This window comes from Schistosoma haematobium, chromosome ZW (assembly GCF_000699445.3).
Source record: "Schistosoma haematobium chromosome ZW, whole genome shotgun sequence".
In the NCBI taxonomy this organism is placed as follows: domain Eukaryota; kingdom Metazoa; phylum Platyhelminthes; class Trematoda; order Strigeidida; family Schistosomatidae; genus Schistosoma; species Schistosoma haematobium.
The window spans coordinates 75,328,375-75,351,514 of NC_067195.1; the positions used below are offsets into that span (position 1 = coordinate 75,328,375).

The 23,140-nt window shown below is 31.4% G+C and overlaps 1 protein-coding gene across 1 annotated transcript in view; it reads right to left on the reverse strand.

Annotated features, from left to right (window-relative positions):
- ROCK1_1 (CDC42 binding protein kinase) overlaps positions 1-23,140 on the reverse strand; it is an 89,557-nt gene that overhangs the window by 44,622 nt on the left and 21,795 nt on the right. The window contains exons 6-9 of the mRNA XM_051212310.1: positions 18,389-18,587; positions 12,672-13,154; positions 10,510-10,941; positions 6,983-7,134 (exon numbers count right to left, since the gene is read on the reverse strand). Of these exons, the coding sequence (XP_051072480.1) occupies positions 6,983-7,134; positions 10,510-10,941; positions 12,672-13,154; positions 18,389-18,587 (1,266 nt within the window). The remainder of the gene's footprint in view (positions 1-6,982; positions 7,135-10,509; positions 10,942-12,671; positions 13,155-18,388; positions 18,588-23,140) is intronic.

Consider the following 23,140-nt stretch of genomic DNA (forward strand, 5'->3'; position numbering starts at 1 on the left):
TGCAAGAGGGTATCTTTACTTCGATTTTCAGGAAAACCGAACACTATTTCATCTTTTACACTACGACCTGAACAGCACAGCACAATCCTGTGGAGCAACCACACAGACACCAGAACGCTGATAGACTAAAGGAAAGAATTGAACAACCAATACTAATATATACTCGACTTTTTGGAATACAGATGGAATAAATGAAAAAACTGTACAATGCACCAGGAAAATAACTGATGAACCATGAATCATGGAAAAGATTCACTGAAATTTACCCATATTATTAAACATTTTAAGCTTGTAGAAATGTGTAAATGGAGAGAAGTTTGGACTGGTGAACAACGTTTTAAGAAAAATAATTATGAATGAATAGTGCTTTCCATCAAGTCAATCTGTTATCATTTCGATAGAACGATTAGAAGACAGAGTTGATCTGTCGTTGTGGTTCTATCGTAATTTGTAAAAGGGACCAATCGCTTTAAATTAAGAGAAGTTTGCCAAAAGCGGTCAGGCTCCGAATTATCTAGACAACAGAAGTTAACAACAAATGAATTTAACAAATCATGAAGCTGTTTTTCTGAACAAAGCAGGTATGAACTCTTTCTATACATAAGCCAACCTCGTATCGAATAGTCATTTTTGTTTGAAAAGTAACTCAATAAGCTTAATAAACAGAATAACACTTCTTTAAAACACAATAAATTTAGAAAGTCCAAAAACAAATTTCATGTCATAGACACCGAATAACGATAAGCTCACTGGCATTATATATTGGTTTCGTAATAAATAAACACTGATCACTCGAGAGAAAAAAGCAGGTGAAAGTTATGTACAAATTACTAAAACCAAAAAATAACTCCATTTATATCTACTTCTTTACATATTAGAAAAATAAATAATTACTATAATGAATAAACAACCCAAAACTCGGGTTCAGGGTTTCCTGTTGACTACCTCCAACCACCATCTAATCTCAAGATAGTGCACGCAATGTCGAGTTACTTGGATTAGTGGCCACATTGCAACTTGGTCGATAGCATTCGATCTGTACTAAAGACTTGACACACATGACATTGATTATCACCCAGTGATCAAACAATTATGACTACATCTCAGTGCTACGGGAAGTCGGTCGCGACCCGGATATCCCAGTGGTAACGTCTCTGACTGTGAAGCTGGGCGACACGGGATCTAATCCTTCAGGGAGCACCAGTTCCCTCAAGATTACAGGTACACCTTGTTGACTACCTCTAACCATCATCTAACCCGATGTTTAATTAATTTAAAATTATGAAATTGTATATTCTTTGGAACATTGGGAATTTTTTAAAAAAAAGACTCATAAGACAAAACCTAATGGTTTCATTTTAATAACACTACATGTGTTCCTGTCGCTTGGTTGTCAATAAAGAGTTCTACTTTCAAACCAAATTAAGCTTAGTAACATACTTGATTACTTGTATTTATAACTGTATAAACGATATTTATGTTCTTGTAAAATATAACATGTTACATTTACATTAAGAGGTCATTTAAATATACTCCATAAAAAAAATATAATACGTAGATATTGTCAGTATTAATCTTTAAATTTTTAGGCTTTCTCTTTTCTTTAGTAAAACAAAAATAATTATAAACGTAAGCCAAAATTATCATGGGACTATCATGTGCTCACATACTGAGAAAAAGATGAATAAGAGATGAAGGGAGGTGGACTACTAAAAAGTAGTATATATCTATAACAGCAAAGTATACATTAAATTACATAACGATCCACAAGTATGCATTATGTAGAATATTTAAGAGATATTTTCCTTTGATGAAATAATCATGATATGGATATTAATAACCTATAAGCATGCTAATTATGTAGATATCCTTTTAATACGTAGAGTAAATATTAAGGCGCTGGATTTCTGAGTCCATCAAATAACAAAACCAACAAAATTATTTAATGTGTGAGTGTAAGCGCACACACTGTAATTTAAATTAAAGTAAGCTTAAATTTATAGAAAAACAATCAAAAGAAACCCATTCACACAGTGGTAATAAGTAGTAGATTTAAGAATGCATGCTTTTCTTTATATTGCTACAACTTAATGGTTGAATGATTACTGATAATAAACATAAGTGTTGATAATGTTTGGTATTACAATGGAAAATATTTCACTACTTCACTTTGTATGAAACAGTGTGAAAATTCTCTATATCAATTCAATAGTCTTTAATTTGTATTGTGAAAAGAAAAATTATCTGTTAAATAAGGTACTCGAGGAAGCGGTGCTTATAACTTATCAACGTAGTAGTCACTGTAAGTTGAAAACGCCTAACCAAATTATGGAATATGGGAGATAAATTAGCCGTTTATGCATAAGAAAATCCACTTGGAGCCCTCGTATGGTTGTCTCCGGTCCCAAGCCCGGATAAAGTGCGAGGATTGAGCATGGGTTTAGCAATCCCATCATATAGAAAAGAACCATATATATATATATAGTATTTATCTACGTATCTAACAATGATAGTTCATTATGAATAAAAATGCTATTACAAAGCACAAATTGATAAATAAGCAGTACACAGTATTATGTTATCTAACTGCATGTTTATTGAGTTATGCCAGTCAAGTTAACAGATGTCCACTAGTTTGAGCAACTCAATATTACGATGCACCTTAGTTGATTTTAGATTATGGGAGGCAACAAGTTTACGCCTGATGCTAATTTACAATCAGGATCAAGGTGTACTTGAATTCTCAAGGGAACTGATAATGATACTAGGAAAGTATCAGTCCTTCACAAAATGCTGAATAGCAAAATATCTAGTTTCAAAGCATCCAGCTGGTTGCCTACAATCAGCTAAAGAATCGATCCAAACAAATAAACGAATATATGGTTTATGAAAATAATATAGGTCAACACTTATTTTGTATATTTTTCAGCTACTCAAAACAAAGTACACTAACGTAAATTTCAAAAATGTGATCAAATAATCGAAAATTTGATCCTCAGAACCATTCATTCACTTCTTCACATAATTTATATTTAACGTGAATAACATTTATTAACAGAAATCGGGATCTATTCATCCTTATAAAATACATAAGCGATAACTCAATTTGATGGGACTATGAAACCAGGTAACAAATTCATACAGTTACATTTGAATTATATATATATACCGATATAACAAAAATCAAAACATATTGTTCAGAAATTGAAAGTTTGGTACATTACTCTCTAAACCATAGATACATACAAACCTATGTACATAAGAAGAAAAAAACACTACTCAAAAAATCAATAATCATTCTTCTGAAAATCTAATACAAATCAGTGAGTATATTTTATTCAATTTACATTTTACAAAAGGAATACTTATAGAAAATGGTAATATCTATCATAATTATTTATAAGACGTATTTGAAGATAGATAAATTTCTCAAGATTCATAAAGATAATTAAAGGATTTTGTTTGGTAAAAAAAAGAGCTAATTATATTCTTTTACTTTGGAAAAGAAACGTATTTTAAGTTATTAGTAATATATTTTTGTACATGTAATTAACTATATGTACAACATGTATGATAAGTACAGGGTTGAAGCTTCATTTTTACGATTAGATTATAGGTAATCACCAGTAAAGTGGGAAAATAACACATTATCATTCAATAATAAAAAAAACGTGATGTAATGAACATGAGAATTATGTGTATAGTACAAAACAGAATGATAGTATAAATGTTAGATGGTTGGAGATAGTTGGCAAGAAACTATGTTAAACACCAAGGCGTATGTTGCCAGTAATCTAAGTGACTGGACATTTTGTGAAATATGTTTGATATTATTTGGTTGAGGATAGTCATTGAGAAACCGAACAAATGTAAACTGACAAAAAACAGAACAGAAGAATAGAATGTAGCTAACATTAGTTTCGTTCTATCAGAGAGTTGATTTTATATTTTATAAAGAGATCGAGAGAAATCTACAGTAAAACACATACCAGGAGTTACATCCATTCGAACTCACGATAAACAAATTCACACTAGTGCGAAGTGTCTTATAATAGCCTAATTGATACTGACCAATATACAATATAATAAGCAAGATCATTTGATTATTAATAAGTTTACTGATCTACACTAAACAATTTAGTGGATGACGTGATGGGATTTAAAGAGATTGACAGTGGATCTGAGTCTCAGAACGAACATCAAAACTAGGGGTTTAGATATATCCAACTGACGCGTCCTAAACAGGACGAGTCGTTCATCTTGGATACTAGTGCTAGCCACAATCCAAAAGTATACTAAAATCCGTTCAGTTTGAAAATCTTTATGAGTTTCCGAGATTTGAAGGATCCATATCCAACAACATTAAATAAGTACGTGATATATCAAATATAAGTATTAGAATATTGTTGAAACAGAATTGAGAAAACGTTTTAGAAAATACTCACAATAGATATCAAATCAGAATATGTATACTTTTATTGCGGTTCTCGTATTTCATCTAAATCATGAAAAATAGTTATAAAAAGTTTTCAGAATATTCACAACCACAGCACACACATACTATAATTGGCCACATGTCATCGTTCTGAAACAAACAGAAATATTTTGAATATTCAAAAACTAATAATTAGACGACAGACACAACAACTGTATGAATAATAATAGCACATTTTAGACGTATTGTGTATTTTCGTTGTTGGGATCTACCACTGACAACTTCAAACAACAATAAGAGGAAACCATAACAAACAAAATAGACGGAAAGCTGTAATATAATATATTATCCCTTCTGCTGATCCCTAGCTCTATCTCTTGCTATCGGCCACCAAAATAACAGACAGAATATACAAGTCTACTGTTATGACAAAAAAGTGTATAAGTGAGTGTGAAGGGGTACACACACAAGTACATATTTGACCTCATCAATCAATTACTACATAATAATAATAATACTTCAATACGGAGAAAGGAAAATAGTAAGGAAGATCAGTATAAATAATTTCATGACAAGACAATCAACAGTGAATAGCAAACCAGTAAAGTCATTTGGCAGTAAAAATTGTATAGTTAATAATATTATGTAATTCTATTAAAAATTTCTATTGCAAAGTCAATGCTAACTCCAGAGAGAATTTAAATCGGAATATAAAATAGTACAAGTATACCGAACGTCTAAAATAATCATCTGACTATTGGTTCACTTGAAATCTACAAGTAGAAACAAGTCACAAATAAGTACAGGACTATTGAACATTAGCTTACTAGTTGAATGGTATTTTACTTCATGAAATATGTGAATTTTTAAGGTTCATCCTGTGTATAATTAGACTACTGCACAACTATCGGATGATTTTATATTGTTAATAGCATTTTATATAATGTAAGGGGTGACCAGCAAAAGTTATTTACATGGTGATCATTACCGTATACGTAGCGGCAATATTTCTGTTAGTATAGAAGGGTTGTAAAACTTGTTTTACATAACGGACTAAGCTAAGTTAAACAAGTCATGAAAATAGGGAAGTACTTGGAATATAAATCGTCGATTATCAACTCAGTAGTTTAAACGAAAAAGTACTGGCCGCAAGGACTAAAGGCCAAAAGTTTGATATCTGAATGGGTTGTGGATGAGGATTATCGAAGAGTCTTATAGCAGAACAAAACATATGTCCAGAACCTCTTGTGTTTTAACGGCTATTTAACTAGAATCAGTGCAAGATGTAAAGTTAAAAAAATTTCACCGTTGGATTACTAGAACCAATTGAATAAGTTTGGTGGACACAGAGTTAAATATGTCTACAATCTCAAAACAATCTAGATCTTTAAACAAACGAAATACATTCGCAATCTCATTTTCACAATTTGATTATTTTGACAACTTAGAACTGAAGGTAAAAATAACACTAAAATTAGAACACTTAATTTTCATGCATAAACTGAAGTTAGGCTGTCATGTTAATAGTCCTTTTCAGATGAAACTACCACAATAGTTAAGAGTATATTGGTTCAAGAAAAACAGCTAGTTGATGTAACAAGAATAATTAGTACATACTAGTTATTCACTGTATTGGATCTTAAGTAAAAAAATTGATAATAAGTATCAAAGGTTCATGGAAACTGTTGAACTTCTTAATCCAGATCACAGTCTTATCTTATTTAGACAAAGGTAGGAAATACTGGACACTTATTTGGTTTTATTGTGGGACTCCTCACTGGTGCACATCCACGATCCTATGAATTGGTTGAATTCAAGACCACCACGTGTCATTGACATCACTTAACTTTCGGAATACTGAGCCAGAATTCAGTAGCGTACATTTCTATAGTCAACCTACTCACAAAATGGCCTAACCACATCCAAATGTTATGCTGAATAACTGTCTCAAACTCGATTAGCTTTTCAGAATTCTAAGAATTGCCCCATTATTAGCATGTTATTATGACTGCTAGTATACAGGGTTTATGGAGATTGTTGATAATTTAGTTTGATAATAAATTATGTTGCACTTCTTCTTAACACTAATTAACGCTCTCTATCACCATAGCTAAATTAGGTTGACCATACATATTTCGAATAGTAAATCTTTTATTTTATTTACTTAAGAAAACACTTTTTAAAAAGTGATAAATCCAACAAATTCGGATAATGTAAATGCAAAAAAAGGAAAATTAGTCGAAACATATACACATACAAGGTAAAGTTAGACATAAACACCCTTGGATGCTGGCTCAGTGGTCTAGAGCTTGAGCGTTCGTGCGTGAGACTGGTTTGGGTCCGAGTCCTGAGTGCGGGATTGTGTGTGCGCACTGCAGAGGAGTCCCCTACTAGGACGGAATGGCCGTCCACTGCCTCTTGGTTTTCAATGATGGTCTAGTTTAGAGCGCCTAGTGATTTCAACAGTGAAAAAAATCAATTTATCTGTCGTTTAACTAACGTATATTAGACACTTACTTTAAAAAAAAGACAATAATAAAATCCTACCTTCCATTTGATAATTTCTGCTTCTAAATATGAACGATTTTTAGCGGCTTCTGCATGAACATTTTCCAGTTGCCTTTCCATTTCTTCATGGATTTTTTTGAAATTAATTTCTTGTAAAGATAACTTATTTTCCAATTCATGACATCGAGCGTCTTTAGAGAATCATTGTTAATTTTAGTTGAAAAATAGAACAAAACATATGTAGTACATAAGAGTAATGCAAAAAATGAATATAATCATTAAGAGTACAATCTAACCAGAACAAAAGAACTTACAAAATAACCAGTTATATAAAATATTGAATCTTAGAAAACTCAGTGAACGAAGTGTGAAGGTTTAGGTCATATATACTATATATTTATTTGTCTGTGTCTATGGATACTGACATCGAATTTCGGCTCCAGTTATAATATAATGATTTGACTCTCGAGGTATTTTCACACAAAATGATACTTAATTTTCTTAGACTAGTGAAGTGAATAAGCAATGTATGCCTATTGAATAAAATCTATGGTGCAACGGATTCAGACGATTGAAAACCAAGATTGATGGAACTCAGAAAAGCTGAAACTGGTTTAAATGGATTAAGATGTTGAGAATAATTGAATGTTTCGCTTACTTTATCTTCTAGTTACAATGGTCAATCAAGAACCAAGTAAGGTTTTAAGCAATTAGAGCCGCTTTTGTTACATAGGGGATGAAGACACCCTGCACAGACTATTATCCAAAGTAATATTTACGAAAAACAAACGGTTCGGGGACTCTAAGTTTAAAAATGCATTTGTAAACTATTAAATTAGTTTTAAAAACCTTAACATATTCACATTATCCTTCTACTACCGTAGAATTTCTCTACACTGAACACTATAGGAATATATTAATTCAAACTGATACACTATTTTGGCAGAAATAGTTTTGTTTAAATAAATCTGACAGTTACTACATTTTTGAATTGAACTACAAAGAGATGTGAATATTGTAACAGCTTCTGAAATCAATTATACCAATAACAACAAAATTTTCCTTCAGTTTTCGTCACAAATGACATCTATTGGACACAGTTACGTTAGTAATAATAATACATTAATTTCTGACGCTTTGGTATTAAATTGAAAGTGATTCAGTACATCCATTAACTCATACATACAATGTGAAAGTCAGTTGATTGTAACCGTAATTACTTGAAAAAGGGTGTTGAATTAACATATATAAATGAAGGATATAAAGCTTCTAATCTTAGAAACTGATATTATATTACATTTTAAACTTCTGACTTCGAAGTCAACTATTATTTAGTTCATTCATACGATGTATAGTTCACTATTAATTTAGCCAATAAAGAAACATAATCAAACAATACCTGGTTATAAGAAATAATAATAAAACTGAAGATTTAGGGAAATATACAGAATGAAGAAAATTGCAACATTTTCACTGATTTTGAACAACGTCACTTAAAGTGAACGATCAAAGATTTTTATCTTAACAGAGAACCTCAGCAAGCAATTGAGTACATTCCTTACGCCTTGGTATAAAGACACGTAAATCAATTTTATTTTTTATTTCGTTTTCCTCATAATTCAAATGGAAGTGTTAGTGACACTACACCGTTCCCTAAACAGAAGTAGGATGGTATTCAAACTCATGACTTAGAGGCTGAAAGTTAAACTCCGTAATCAATGAGTTACTATTCCACGACTAAATGACACGTAGCCTATTTTGGTTGGATAGTATAACCTAATTTTCAAAAACGCAACAGTAAATTTTTCTCATCTATCGTAAAAAAATCGATTCTTCAATATATTTATGAAGCAATGAATATCGCAATCTCTTCGAACAAACTGACACAACATTAATATCCTACACACACAACTCCCTCCTTATACTGCAGTTTGAGGCTGACAGCAACTAATAACTTGAAAAAGCGTTTTCATATAGATTTTCCTTTAAATATTTAATGAATTAACAAACGCAAACATAGTTAATCCTTAATGGGAACTCTGTGTTAATCCTTAATTTATTGACTAAATGGAATGTGACTAGCAGTAAAATCCATGACGAACGTTTCATCCTGGTTGGCACGGCAGTTGGGTGTACCTCCATCCTAGTAATCGAGTTCCGGTGTGGACAGTAATATTGAGAAGCAGGCACATCGAGCTGGCGAGTCCTAAATAAGACGGAACGACATTCTTTTGTCCCACTACTAGCCGCACTTTATTTATTCGATAAAAACGTGATATACAATAGCTAAATCGAAGCATTCCGCACAGGATGCACATATGGCAATTAAGATTAAACAAAATTCAGTCAAGAATATCAACAATAAGATAATTCAAATCATTACATAGTGAATTATTAATTTAAAAACAAACAAAATGTGGTTCGGGTAGGATTAAAATAATACATAACGTGTAATATTAGATAACGGTCAATTTCGTTTCAATGTCTAGCAATATCATACCGAAGAAACAAGACAATATTGTAAAAAAGGGAAGTAAAATTATACGATGAAAAAGTAGGATACGAATGGATATTTAAGTGACACTAGCAAGATGAATAAAACATACAGAGAAACACAAAAATTTGAATGAATAAAGGCTACTATAATTGATTTCCAGCTTGGTCTATGAGATTTCATTAGTGAACAGATATTCAAAGAATACTTATGAATAGAATGATACGTCAGACAAACAGTTCATAACTGTGAAGTGATGATAATAAATATATTTAAGTATAAAAATAGTCTACTTTCAACTTAATTAACTTCAACACAGATATTTCTAGAGGTAGTAATTTAAAGTATCTTTTAACAACCCTAATCGCTGTAAGTTTGAAGCTTAATCACTTTAAATCTGAATGTTATCAAATAAGATGACAAGTTGCAGAAGAAGTATTTTTCTCTTACAAATTACTTTTTAGTTCCAGTATGTTATAAATACAAGGTTAGTATATTGATGGAATTCAATCAATATTCGCTGTGCAACTGATAAAACAGATTTGTTTAACTATATCCAACATATTTCAATTAAGACATACATATTATACGCAATATTCCCAATTAGTGAATGACAGTAATTCCGAAGAGTCCTAAAGTCCTGGTGGTGATTCCTAAAATGCTTTCGGTCCTCTGAGTGATTCTGTGATTGCATATGGATTTGCTAGACACTTTTTGATGAAGTCACGTGAGTAGCGAATATGTAATTTATTGCTTATCGCTTATTCAGAGGGCCATGAAATAAATTCTGACTCTTCTAAAAACTGTCCAATACACCAATGCTTTCGTGCACTGTCATCTTTTTTGCTGTTATAACTACGTACTTTGAATTTTATTTTTAAATTCTAATGTAAATTTCATCCGGTGCTGAAGATATTGTTGACCGTCTTAACTGATGAATATTTTCAAATTTATCTGTTTGTGCCTTGAATGACAAGAAATATCTTATCACAATATATAACAAGCTGTTCACAATAAAAAGTAAATAACGTTTAAAACAGATGGGGAAAAAAGATAGGAAATCTAATCTTACTAGCTTGTTCTAATTGTACAGTTAATGAGCTGATTTCATTTAAATGTGTATCCGACAATGTTAACGCATCGTCTAATTGAATTCGTAAACCAGCTAGCTGTGATTCACATTTTGTATGATTAGAAATATTTGAATCCATTACATTTTCATTTTCATTATTTATTAATAAATTATTTATACTGCTAACATCACCATTAGATTTCAGGAAAGAATTTTTACAATTATCACATTTATTTTCTTGTAATTGATGATTCATTGATTTATCAAGTTGAACTGAGCCTAATTTATTGCTATTATTATTAATATTATCACCATTCTTGAGTAGATCTGATGATGATGCCGATGCTGTCAGATTCGATCCACGTAATGGAGATGAATGTAGTCCGTTCAGCAAAGCCAAATGGTGTGGATGAGAGGAGGAGAATGAGAAACCTAGAAAAAATTGTTCAGAGAAAAGAACGAAAAGAAAGACTTACTATACACCGTGAAATGGATGTTCAGGTTCCATATAGATTCACAAACTTTTATCTCTTAACACTTAAATGTTAATGTACACTAAGAAATTATATACTGTTTTATACTGCAATATACAGACATATCAACAAAGAGTATTGGTAAAATGCTGAGAAATTTAAATGTGTTAAAATAATAATAATAATAATAATAATATGTAAGCGTCAAAACCATTAGAATGTATGTAAGATTAATTTATCACACTCTCAATCACTGAGAACGCTGACTTACACAACTTTCATTAACAAGATAAATAATTTCAAGTTATCAGAAGTACAACTACTAATTATTTACATTGCCTTTTACTAATTATTATTACATTGCAAACTTCGTCATGAACCTGCACCAGCAAAGTCACGAGAGGTCCCAGTCAAGTCTCCAAATAAACAAAGAGTAAATCGCGCTAATCCTGTATACTAACTAGATGAGGCCAGGTGAATGATCACACTCGGATTCTGTATGGAAGTTCTGAAGATGTAGCATATGTCAGTGACAGGAAATTCGAGGGTTTTAGTGAATGAAGTCTGTCGTCCTATTCGACATAGAATTTAAACATCGGAAACTCCAAATTGTAGAGTTTGGAGCACATTTTCAGAAAGCTAGATGTCACATTTTGTGAAATCAAATGATTGACATTAATGATAGATAGGGAAAAAAGATGGAACCATAGGCAAAAATTTTATAGTAGGAATAGGATAAACATTGAGAAGTGAAGAGTGCATATATCTAACATATGCTATGAGAGGTGTATGTCAGCACCTGTCATTTCTCCGTTGTACGCATCATGGAAGGATAATTCTTACTGAAGTATTTTATAATTTAATGACTATTGAATTGAGACATATTGGTAGATGCAAACTGCCGAGTTGTCATTTATAGTATTATCATAACCAATGTTTGGAGATGTTAGGTGATATAACTCAGAATCGGTCATAACGATGCAGACATATTCACCATTTATCTTTACTTGGTTGCTGAGTTTTAAAATCATTTTATGCCTTCTTTTTGCAAATTCATTCCTTCTTCTGGGATTACAACTTCGGTCTGAGCACTTTATTCTCACAGTTTTTGTTAGGGATCTTCAAATCGCAGGAAAAATAACTTGTACCACTTACCATTTCATAAATAACCTTCTTAAAATTTTTCACTGCCAAATCAGTCTACTTTGTATATTGTTCATTTAAATTGCAGTCAAACAGCTATTATCTGTTCATGTTTTAGTACACTATTTTGCTACCATATATCCAAGAACCATGAAAATATGTTTAGTATCAATAACAGTTAATCGGATCAATTTTCTTTAATGAATTTATGTTAAGAATGAATCGCTGCACGGAATTGACTAAGAGAAGATGCAAAAAATATTATTTTTATTCATTATTTCGAGCAACCTATTGTTAGAAGACCCGTTCTATTTATTAACCTGCACCAGTTATGGATTTTGTACCAGGTGAATTTATAGACTATCGTAAATGAAAAGGTATGGAAAAAAAATATGGAAAAAGTACTTCAGCGCACAGTAGATCAGCATTAGACTTTCTATGTTAAAAGATATGACATATAAACAACTCTCAGAGGATTGGATTTATATTAATGATAACACCACATCCTCTTTGTATAAGTAAATACGTCAAAAATAACACACCTACCAGCAAACACTAATTGACTTCCTGGCAATTCTAACAAACTATCGGAACAACGTCCAGAATATTTATGATCACTGTTAGATGATTCAGGAAAGTCACCACCTCTAGCTACATCTTTACATTTTCCATTATTGTTGTTATTTGTTACATCTACTAGTTCTGAATCATGCCCATTATTTCGTCCATGGTTAGAAGAATCTTTATCAACTACATTTTCACCATCTACCATTAATTCATCATCTTCGTCATCAGTTTCTGGTTGAAAATAAGACGTATCAGTTTCACTACGTAAATGAGGTTGAAACGGCGCACGAGAAGCACGTATATTAGACCATGTCCAGTCAGCAATTGATACATCCATAGAATCTAAATGTCCATCGGTCTGTTGGGATTGAATCCAGTCAATCGAAAACCAAGGATGATTATATACTTCAGATAAACAATGAGCTTGACTACCAAGTCTTTGAGTACGATCACAGAGAAGTTCTGAATGAAAATAATAATTAACAGATCAAACAAATAGTTTGTCAAACAAAAATAAAGACGAATAAAATTCCGACAATGTGTTTTATTTTTTTCTTTTATACCAACTAATTAAACGAACACTGGACTTCTATAGTTCATTTTAAAGTAATTACATAGCATACATTGATTTGATAAGGTTTAAGTCATACATATGGTGTAGGGGTTAGAGATATCACCTTGTTGCTCAAATTAAAGTGATTGGATTAGCGTTTATCATAAATAAAGGAACGAAAGCACTAACCTGAAGATACTTTAGATTAGCGACGTGAAGTACACAGGGCATTTCTAAACCGTACTCAATTTAGGTAGGAGGAATACCCTGAGAATGCTTCCAAATTCAACTTCAACGAAAAATACTTTGAAGAAACATCATAACAATTTTAACTCGAAAAATAATCTTATAATAAACCACTTCTGGAATGACCGATAGGAAATAGTTAGGAAGAACGACTAGGTAATCAGTAGTTTAGGACAAAGATAATGAGGCGAAATAGAATAGAACAGACTGTCAAAATTAATTCAAATAAACAAGAGATCTCCTCAGAAAACAAGTTTAAATTAGAAATTTAAGCTAACAGCCTATAAATCTGAAGAATTATAAGCTCAATAACTAATCGGTTAGGTAATATCCTGAGATACGAAAGTAAACCAAGATCTAGGATATTTTCTGAGGAAATGATTATTAGGCAAAATATTTCAGGATAATGGAACGAGATTAAAAGTGAAACTTTTGATTTATATGAAATATGGTAAACAAAATAAAGCAAAGAAAGAACAAAAATAAAGAATCCGAAATCGAATAGTTATTAATGAAAATCTGTTTATCCTAATAGTGTCAAGTAAGACGAAATCAACGCAAGCAAAGGGACTACGGACGACGTTGCCACAACATTTCAACACAATAAGATAAAACTAACCACATAAAAAGCGGAAAATTCGAAGTAACAGAAGTATTAGTGGTAATATAAAAGGTTAAACATGTTATAAGTTTGAAAGGTAAGGACAGATTCATGGGAAAAAGACTGTGAAACAATATTGGAACCCAGAATTCAAAAGATCAAGAATGAAGGCATTTGAGCTATTGTTATAGACTTTCAGCCATATCATCTAACGTCTTCAACCGCTTATCACAGCTATCGAGTGGATCCCAACTGAGTAGTCCTCACCTAACAACACGGATCAGGGCATCAGTCAACGACTTGAAACTGACGCCATGTCAGGGTTTGGCACCCTCTAGCTAACTTCAAATCTGTACCTACATCAGTTAGAACTGCGAGTCGAAATGAATAGTGGTTGGACAAATGTGACACACATACTAGTTAATTACTTCAGCCAATGAAGATTCACAGCTTCATTGACTGATTTCCCATCTCTACTTGCTGAGGTATGTATAGCTTCAGTATTATTCAATCAATGATTCCTTCATATGGGAGAACTGTACCTACAGAATCTATGGTTAGATACTAGCAACCTATGTTTAGTAAAAACCGACAAAACTAGTGGATATTTATACTCTTAGCCTAATAAATTGCTAGTCACTCGGACAATACCAGACCACATTCGCACTGAATTTATCGATGCCCATATTTAGATATCCGTTTTATCATTAAATATGATGCAAAGTAATGGAATTTAGCTTTACCTTCCAAGCACAATCACTCCACAGAATTAGTAACTCCATTATTTATCAACTTATTCTATAAATTCATTCCAGCCAACTATTATATTAGACAATAAAATACTAATAAGACTTATGAAACCAAATTATGGGAATAAGTGTACGTTAACAACCCTAAAATCTGGCGTTTGATATATACATTATTCAAAAGACTAAATTCAGAATACCAATCAGTCAGTTATAAGCAACGTGCAGCCTGCTAGGTTTGAAGCTATTACGATTTCACTTAGTATGTGAACGGAACAAAGACTTGTGACTGTAGACCAATAAGCTAGATATTTGATGCGTCCCAGTTCCGCTAACTAGAGGAAGAAGTCCAAGCTTGGAACGGGAAAGTATATTCTGTAAGCCAAAAGCACGAGTGAATAATAACAGAAACAAATCAAATGTATATATACAGCATAAAACTGTCCGTGGGAAGCGTTGCAAAAATAGCATACTAAAAATACACAACGGACCAATAGCGTTAAAGATTCTCCCAAGCGGAAAATACGACATGAAGGTGAAAAGTGCGCTTTTGGCGCGAAAACAAGGAAATTCGAATTTCCAAAATAAAATTACAAAATTAAGGCATTTATCAAGTGAATTCTGGTGATCTAACATCCCCAACACAGCCTGAAATAAATGTGCGTTAGCGCAAGTTTCCATAGAACATTGAAACGATGAGATGAATTTCAAAAGATGAATAGCGAAGAAAATCGACATAATGTACTAGCCATGATAATAAGAAAGCATAAATACTGAGAATATTGTTTGAAAACTTAAGAATAAAAGGTATGGATGAAAGAATGATGAGAATCAAGATTTGGAGCAAGATGAGGAATGAATACATAAGAACTATGTTATCCAACGTCTCCAAACACTGATGATGTTTAATGTGAGGAGCCTAGTCAGATAGTCCGCAACTAACAACATTTCTCAGACTAACAGTCAGTAGCTTCATGGACTGATATTATTTTACGCTTAAAATTAACTCCCACTAATTCTTTCCCAAAACATTTCTGTACTAGCTAACACTAACCATCAAGATAAGAGATGCTTAGACATACGTGAAACAGGTTTTCTGGATACCGAATTCACTTGATGCATATATAAAAATTTTGATTTGTATTTTTTAGCTAAAAATAATTTTTTCCAATAATGATTAAAATCAAGAATCTAAATTATATTTTTTCAGAATATATCTAAATATTTATAAAATGCTGAATGAAAAACATCTTTTATTATTATTATTTTCTTCCTTACTTATAGTATCCAGTTTATTAACAACTTCAAGCACACTAAGTTAGTAAAATACACATAGAATAAACGAATTTTCATACTAAATAATGAAATGTAAGTTTGACAATGATGAAAAGATTCAGCATTTCAAAGATATATACAAGCACTATATATATCATATGATCGAAGGTTTAAGGTGCATAATCTGAACTAAGCAAAATCACCTGATGATCGGTGATAGTGATGACGATGATGATACCAATATAAGTACAGATTTCAAACAACAAAAAAGAACCAATAGTTCAAGTGAACATCTTTGAATTAATCTCTTAATATACAAATATACATACACTAAAAAACAATCTAATTTTTCTCGAGAAACATACTACTTTTTTGTTTTACATCTCTAAATTCTCTTGTTTATCACATATTTGCACACAGTTATCACGTCCATTACATAAAAAATGCAGAGAATGATAAAATAAATTGTCAGGAGAAAGGTTTTGTGTATGTGTGAGGAAGAGAGAGGGAGAGGGAGGATGATCTTTTAAATTAAACTATGATCGAACATTTAATCATTGAAGATTTCACCATTCGTATGTGAATCTCACTTCAAAGTTTATATTTCAATATGAATCAAAATATTTGACAGGAATTAAAGGAATACTCACAATTATAACTTAAAGTCTATCATCTTGGAAATATAATACATAACAAACTAAGTTAAATGATATGGTACTGTAAAACATTATGTTTTAAGAATCAATCAATCGAAGGCTATTGATGGATATTTTCACTTTTTTAGCACTATTTTGTAAAATATTTATTAAGGTGAAGAAACCATTACTCTAGTCTGCATTCAATATAAGATTAGTCATTTACATTATAACAGTAGATCAACGTTTCCTATGCAAAATAAAGTATCGAAGACAAGAAAGTTAAATAATGATTAACCATTACTTCTTTATCTTCAGTTAAATACTGATAACCATTTTGTATTCATTAAATAGGTCTTGAACGGAATACCCATTTTAAATTATTTTTGTTAATGACCTGTTTGTATTAAATGCTTAATGAGTTTAAATGAATAAATTTCCAAATATATTTCTTTTAAGTGAAACCGATTGAGTTGGTAAAGTTATTCAAGTGTACAAAGAACATCAAAAAATATACGTCAGTGAGATAGTTCTACTGACGGTCACCTAGTAATCATGTTCTAAGGTTTCTTATGAGACTTGACTACCGTACTCATACATGTAAACCAGGCTGGAAAATATAGTAAATGGATAAAATTAAATTATTGACCAGAAAGTTACTCAATTTTAGTCTACTTCCACACAAAATGTTTTAAAATAGAATATTTGATGAAGACGAAATAAACCTAAGTACCTAGAGGAATTCAATGTACTTATATTTACGATAATTATAAAAGTATTTCAAACTACTTGAACAATCTGATCTATGTCAAAAATATGAACACATCCCTGATAATTCTTAAATAACGTACATAGGTGTGGAGTTTTTTAGTGAATATAGCTGACAGTAAATCATGTGCAATGTAAAACCTGGCATATACGTGCATTGGTTGGAGTTTCCACATTATATCAGAACAGCGAGATAAAAGTATTTCAATACAAATTTCAGAGTAGTAGAAGTAATAATAGTACTACCGGTAGTGGTCGAAATGGTAAAGATTAGGCATAGAAAAAGGAGAAAAAGTATAAAGAGCTTTCAAGACTCAGATTTTGAAAGAACGCAAAGAGTATATGCACCCGCTTTATTGTGGGTGGTTCTGAGCCATGTCACTTAAAGCTGATAAATTTAAATAAATGTGATATGAAAAAAGTTTTAAATCTCCATATTGATTAACTTGAACTAATATAAATCGAAGAGACTACAATGAGTCGACGCGTGAGTGAAGATTTGAATTATTTCGTTGTTGAAATTCACGACTGAATTTCAATCAGTCTTATTGTCACAATCCGAAAGAATGCACATATTACAACTAAGACTGATCAAAATTCAGTCCTCAATATTAATAGCTGGATGACTTAGACCCTCACTAATGACAATATAAACATAATACGCATTGAACAACTTAGTGGATAACTGGATAATAAGTCTTGGTTAGCACAGTTTCATTAAACAGCATAAAATTGATAGTCGTTGGTAGATTACTACTTTCTGAACAACAAAATACTTCAAACAGTATTGGAAATAAAAATATTATTGCGAAAAAGGACAAGAAAATATTTATGCGTATGTAAGTACTGATGTATATATATAGAAAACTCACTTTTCATGAAGTCCAAACAAGCATCGGAAACATTAACATTTTCAGGGAATTTCAAACTATTTGCATGATTCATAATATTAGCATAAGTATTGACTAATGTTTCTGAATAGAATGGTGTAACACCATAAAGCATTTCATAAATAACAACACCTAATGCCCACCAATCCACTTCGAATCCATAACTCCCACCACCAATTCCCTTGTAAAAAAAAACAAAATAATAATAGTAATTGGAGAAGAAACGAACAAAACTGGACGTATCAACAAAAATTTAGTCAGTATTTGTAGGAAATAGAATACAGAATTCCAAGTTAAGCTAGACTGGTAATTTTTGCAAAACAGTGATAGTGTGGTATTGTCATGTGGTAGATGGTATGGGTGTAAAATGTGCATTATCGATTGTCAGTTTTACTTACGAAACTAAAGCATTTCAATCTGTTCCCAATAGAAGTATATAATTTTCAAAAGTTTTACAATAGATCTTTGAATTGGATCAATATATGATGAATAAAATTTCGCAAAAAAGCAAAAATTGCAGTACATATAGAGTTATAAATTTCTAAACTAGTTTATTTCATATGATTAATAGAATTTGGAAATCATTAGTCATTTTGTGACCTTAAATAATTTTATTCTCGGTTAGTCTTGGTTCTTAACTGCTCAGTCAAACAATTTTGATTGAGTATGTAGTGCATAAATGGTAGTTTTAATTCTATAATGTATCCACTCAGTTGACTGTCTGCTCGTTACATCTTGAAGTAATTTAATTATATTTAAAGTATTTTAATGCAGACAAATCGTTATCAGAAAACTATGCGAACCGAATAATATTTAATCAGAAAAACGATGTACCAAGAATTAGGTGTTTGGTAGAATGATCATTTCAGAAATAAACTAGAAATTATTCACAGATTCAAAAACAGTGTACTTGAAGAAAACAAAAAGTTAAGGTACTTAGTATGGGGATGTGAAGATTGTTGAACTTCATTGAAACTATGAATCTCAATTAGACCACCATTGAAAACCTGGGATCACTGGACGGCCATTTCGTCCAAGCATGGAACTTCTCAGCAATGCTCATCCACGATCCCACTAGTGGTGTCGTGAGTGCTACTTATATTGATATAAGTAGTATATGACGCGAGTCAGGAATGTAATGTCTGGCAGCAGATGGGGAAGGCCAAGAAAGGAAGAGCGGGAATATAAAGCAATTAGTATGGAAATGCAGGAACAACGAAGTTCGAGACAATTATTGAACATTTTGCAAATTAAGTATTATAGTATGGTTTTTCTATTTTACCAAATAACTGTGTAATTTTGTGCTAGATGTAATTCGGTTGTCCTCACCTGTGTTCTCCTTCACTACAGTGGGAGTAACTTAGACTGGTTCATGATTTCGATGAAATAGTCTAAGTGTAACATAGAAAGTCTAGGTGGCATGCGAAATTTTGTGTTCGATGTCAACGTATATTACTCATAATGTATCTGTGTAGTCATGTTTATGCAATAGAATATGTACAGTAGTCAACATTAAATATTTCCTAAAAATTGCAAAATCATGAAATCAAATAAGTCTGTTCATTTTTTCTTAAAAAAACAGCAATTTTCAGATGAAAACACAAAATATTGTGACAATTAAAAAGCGAAGAAGATTACGCAAAGAAAATTCAATTCATGAACTCAATTATTAAAACAAATTATTCTTTACATTAAAATCGATCCAATACAGAACGAACAGTCAGAAAATATGTGGAATTGTTTGAAGACATTTCTTCAAAAATATTTTATATATATAATAAATCAAAAATTTGGTAAATACCATTAGTATTAAACCTAAGTTTAAACAACTTATCAAAAATGAATAAATACCAAATGAGCTTTAATTATTAATCTTCAAAATCCCATAAATGTGAATAAAACTGTACACATAGATGATAGGTAATATACCAACTAAATATGATATAAGGTAAAAAATGGTCAACTGACTAGAACCAAGACAAACAACAAGTTTAGTAATAAGCAACTATAAGCATTAAAGTAAGACTGAAATTTAAAATGTCAAACTAATCAACAAGATCCGAGGAGAAGAAGAACAAGAAGAATGTAAGTTAAAAATGAACATGAGCTGACAATGAATAAATAAGTTGTACCCATCACGAACCTACTGTGTACCGAACTTAGATTAACTTCAGGAACACTATATTTATTTTAATTGAAATACTGAACCCAATCTCAACTTCAGATAGTCGTTGATGTTAACTAGTGCTGAGGATTTAAAAGTAGACGTTCTTGTCAACTTGTATATTCCGCCAGCTGCATAATGTCATTAGAACCAAAATTAGGCATTCAAATGAAACAATAAAAATATAGAGGAAACAACACAGAGGATATACAAGGAAGCAAATTCAGAACAATCTTCGTTTTAGATTATTTTCCTTTTTGACAAAACCTATATATATAGAACAAAATCTAGTTATATTAACCACGAACACCTTTCAGTTTCAGAAAGTACTGGTCAAAGTCTATATAACATACACAAACGATAAATCTTGTGATCCTTCTTCATTTCCCCTCAATCATAACAAATACACATCCCTGTCATACAACATGTACATCTAAATCTACTAATAAAATGATTCAATTAGGAAAATTCAAAAAATTGATTGTTTATAAATGTTGATGCAGAGAATGGTGATAATGATGATTGCATGTAATCAGTGTACCGCAAACAACATTCTACACATGAAAATGTTGAAGTCAAAATAATAATAATAATAATAATAATAATAATAATAATAATAATAATAATAATAATAGTAATAATAACGCAATGACAACAAATTAAAGTACACAGTAATTTTGATATTTTTTCTCCTACTTTATTTTTATTTTATAGAACCAAAAAAACAAACATAAAAAAGGCAGTTAATAGTAGTAATGTTAATAGTAATAGTAGTCATGAAAAGATTTTAGACAATCAGACACTGTTGTAAAATGCTTCATTTTTCTTCTTTCCAGTTTTGTATATAAAATTAAGTGTAGATAAGAACAGAACAACAGATTTTATATGTCACTTAGAATAGATGTAGAAATATTGATAGATTTCGATGTATATAAGCGTGTGTATATATTGAAGTATAACTAAACAAGACAATGAAAAGATGTAAAGTGTGAAATGGGAATAAGGAAATGTATATACATATACTATTCACAAACACTGGCCTATTGATTATTCTTATTTTCCAAACTCCGTTAACCTCATTTCTCTTGTAATGCAATGTAACTTTTTTTCTCTTAAAAACAAAGTAGATTCAATTGTGTATACGGTTTGTGTTTGTGTGTGTGTGTGAATATGAGTGATTAATAAATATGTTATACACACACACAAACAAATACATACACATATACATACATATAAGATCAATCAATTTCCAATTGTTGAAAGTGCAGATTTTCTTTAAATCTACACTTTAAGAAAAAAAACGAATGGATGATTCAACCAAATATCTGTTAAACTTTAATACTTTTAATAATAATGATAATAATAATACATAGATTCTATATCTAATTCAATTTTCAATAATAGTTTACAGGTTGAAATCATGAGTCAATTGAAGCTAGACCACCGTGGAAAACCTGGAAGCACTAGACGGCCGTTTCGTCCTAGTATGGGACTCCTCAGCAGTAAGCATCCACGATCCCGCACCCCGCGGGATTCGAACCCAGGACCTACTGGTTTCGCGCGCGAGCACTTAACCGGGAAAATTGAATTAAACATGTAAATATGTAAATTGGTTTAATTTTGAAAAAATTTTTTAAAGGAATATTTAGAATTGTGAAATGATGTTGAAGAAAACAAAGGGATATTTCACATTATTACTCAAACTATATTCAATTTAATCATTTATGACAATATCATCTAATGAATTCACGCTCAATAGTGATTACGTTAAGTAGTAAGATAAACGACACGAAATGATCGATCCTATTTAGATTACAATTTATCAATTGAAACTAATAGTATAAACAAATGAAGTAGAAAATAAGAGTCCTTTACAAAAGGTACAGCTTGCTGACAAGTACCAATTAGCACGAAATCTAGTTCCAGGGTGTATTGTTGACTACCATTAACAAAGTATAGTAGTAATTATAATGATGTGACATAATCATGTAATTGATAAAATAAAAGTCTTTTTTGAAAACACTCGATTTATTCTTATACACGAGGCTGAACACAAATGGTAATCTTAAGCTCCGGTAATGAGAAAGAGGACAATACAGTATGGTGTCGCGTTTAGATTCAGCTTTTCTTAACTCTTCCTTATGAAAACTGAAAGACTATATTTTTATTCATGTTGGTTATCCATAAGTACCGTAGTAAAGGAAAAATTTGTGTGGTTTAACTCAACTGCATAATCAACTCACACGACATAGCAAGAAGTAAAGAAAAACTTTAGGTGGGACTATAATTTATAGACACCCTTTGAGCGAATCTAAAGTGACCTTGAGAATGTCTACCTACTAACTACGACCGAATGAGGTTTATAAATCAGTGAGGAATCAGAAGTGTGATTTACAGTTGATGGTTAGGAAATAGATATAGGATTTCTATCAAGAAATGACATCAGCTGCAATGCTAAAACGCTATCTGTTATAATCCCTTTCTTACGGTTATGACCCAGCTATTCCTATTGCTTAGTATTCTCGGACACTGATTCACTCGACAAGTCCCCAAATCAGAACACGGTTGAA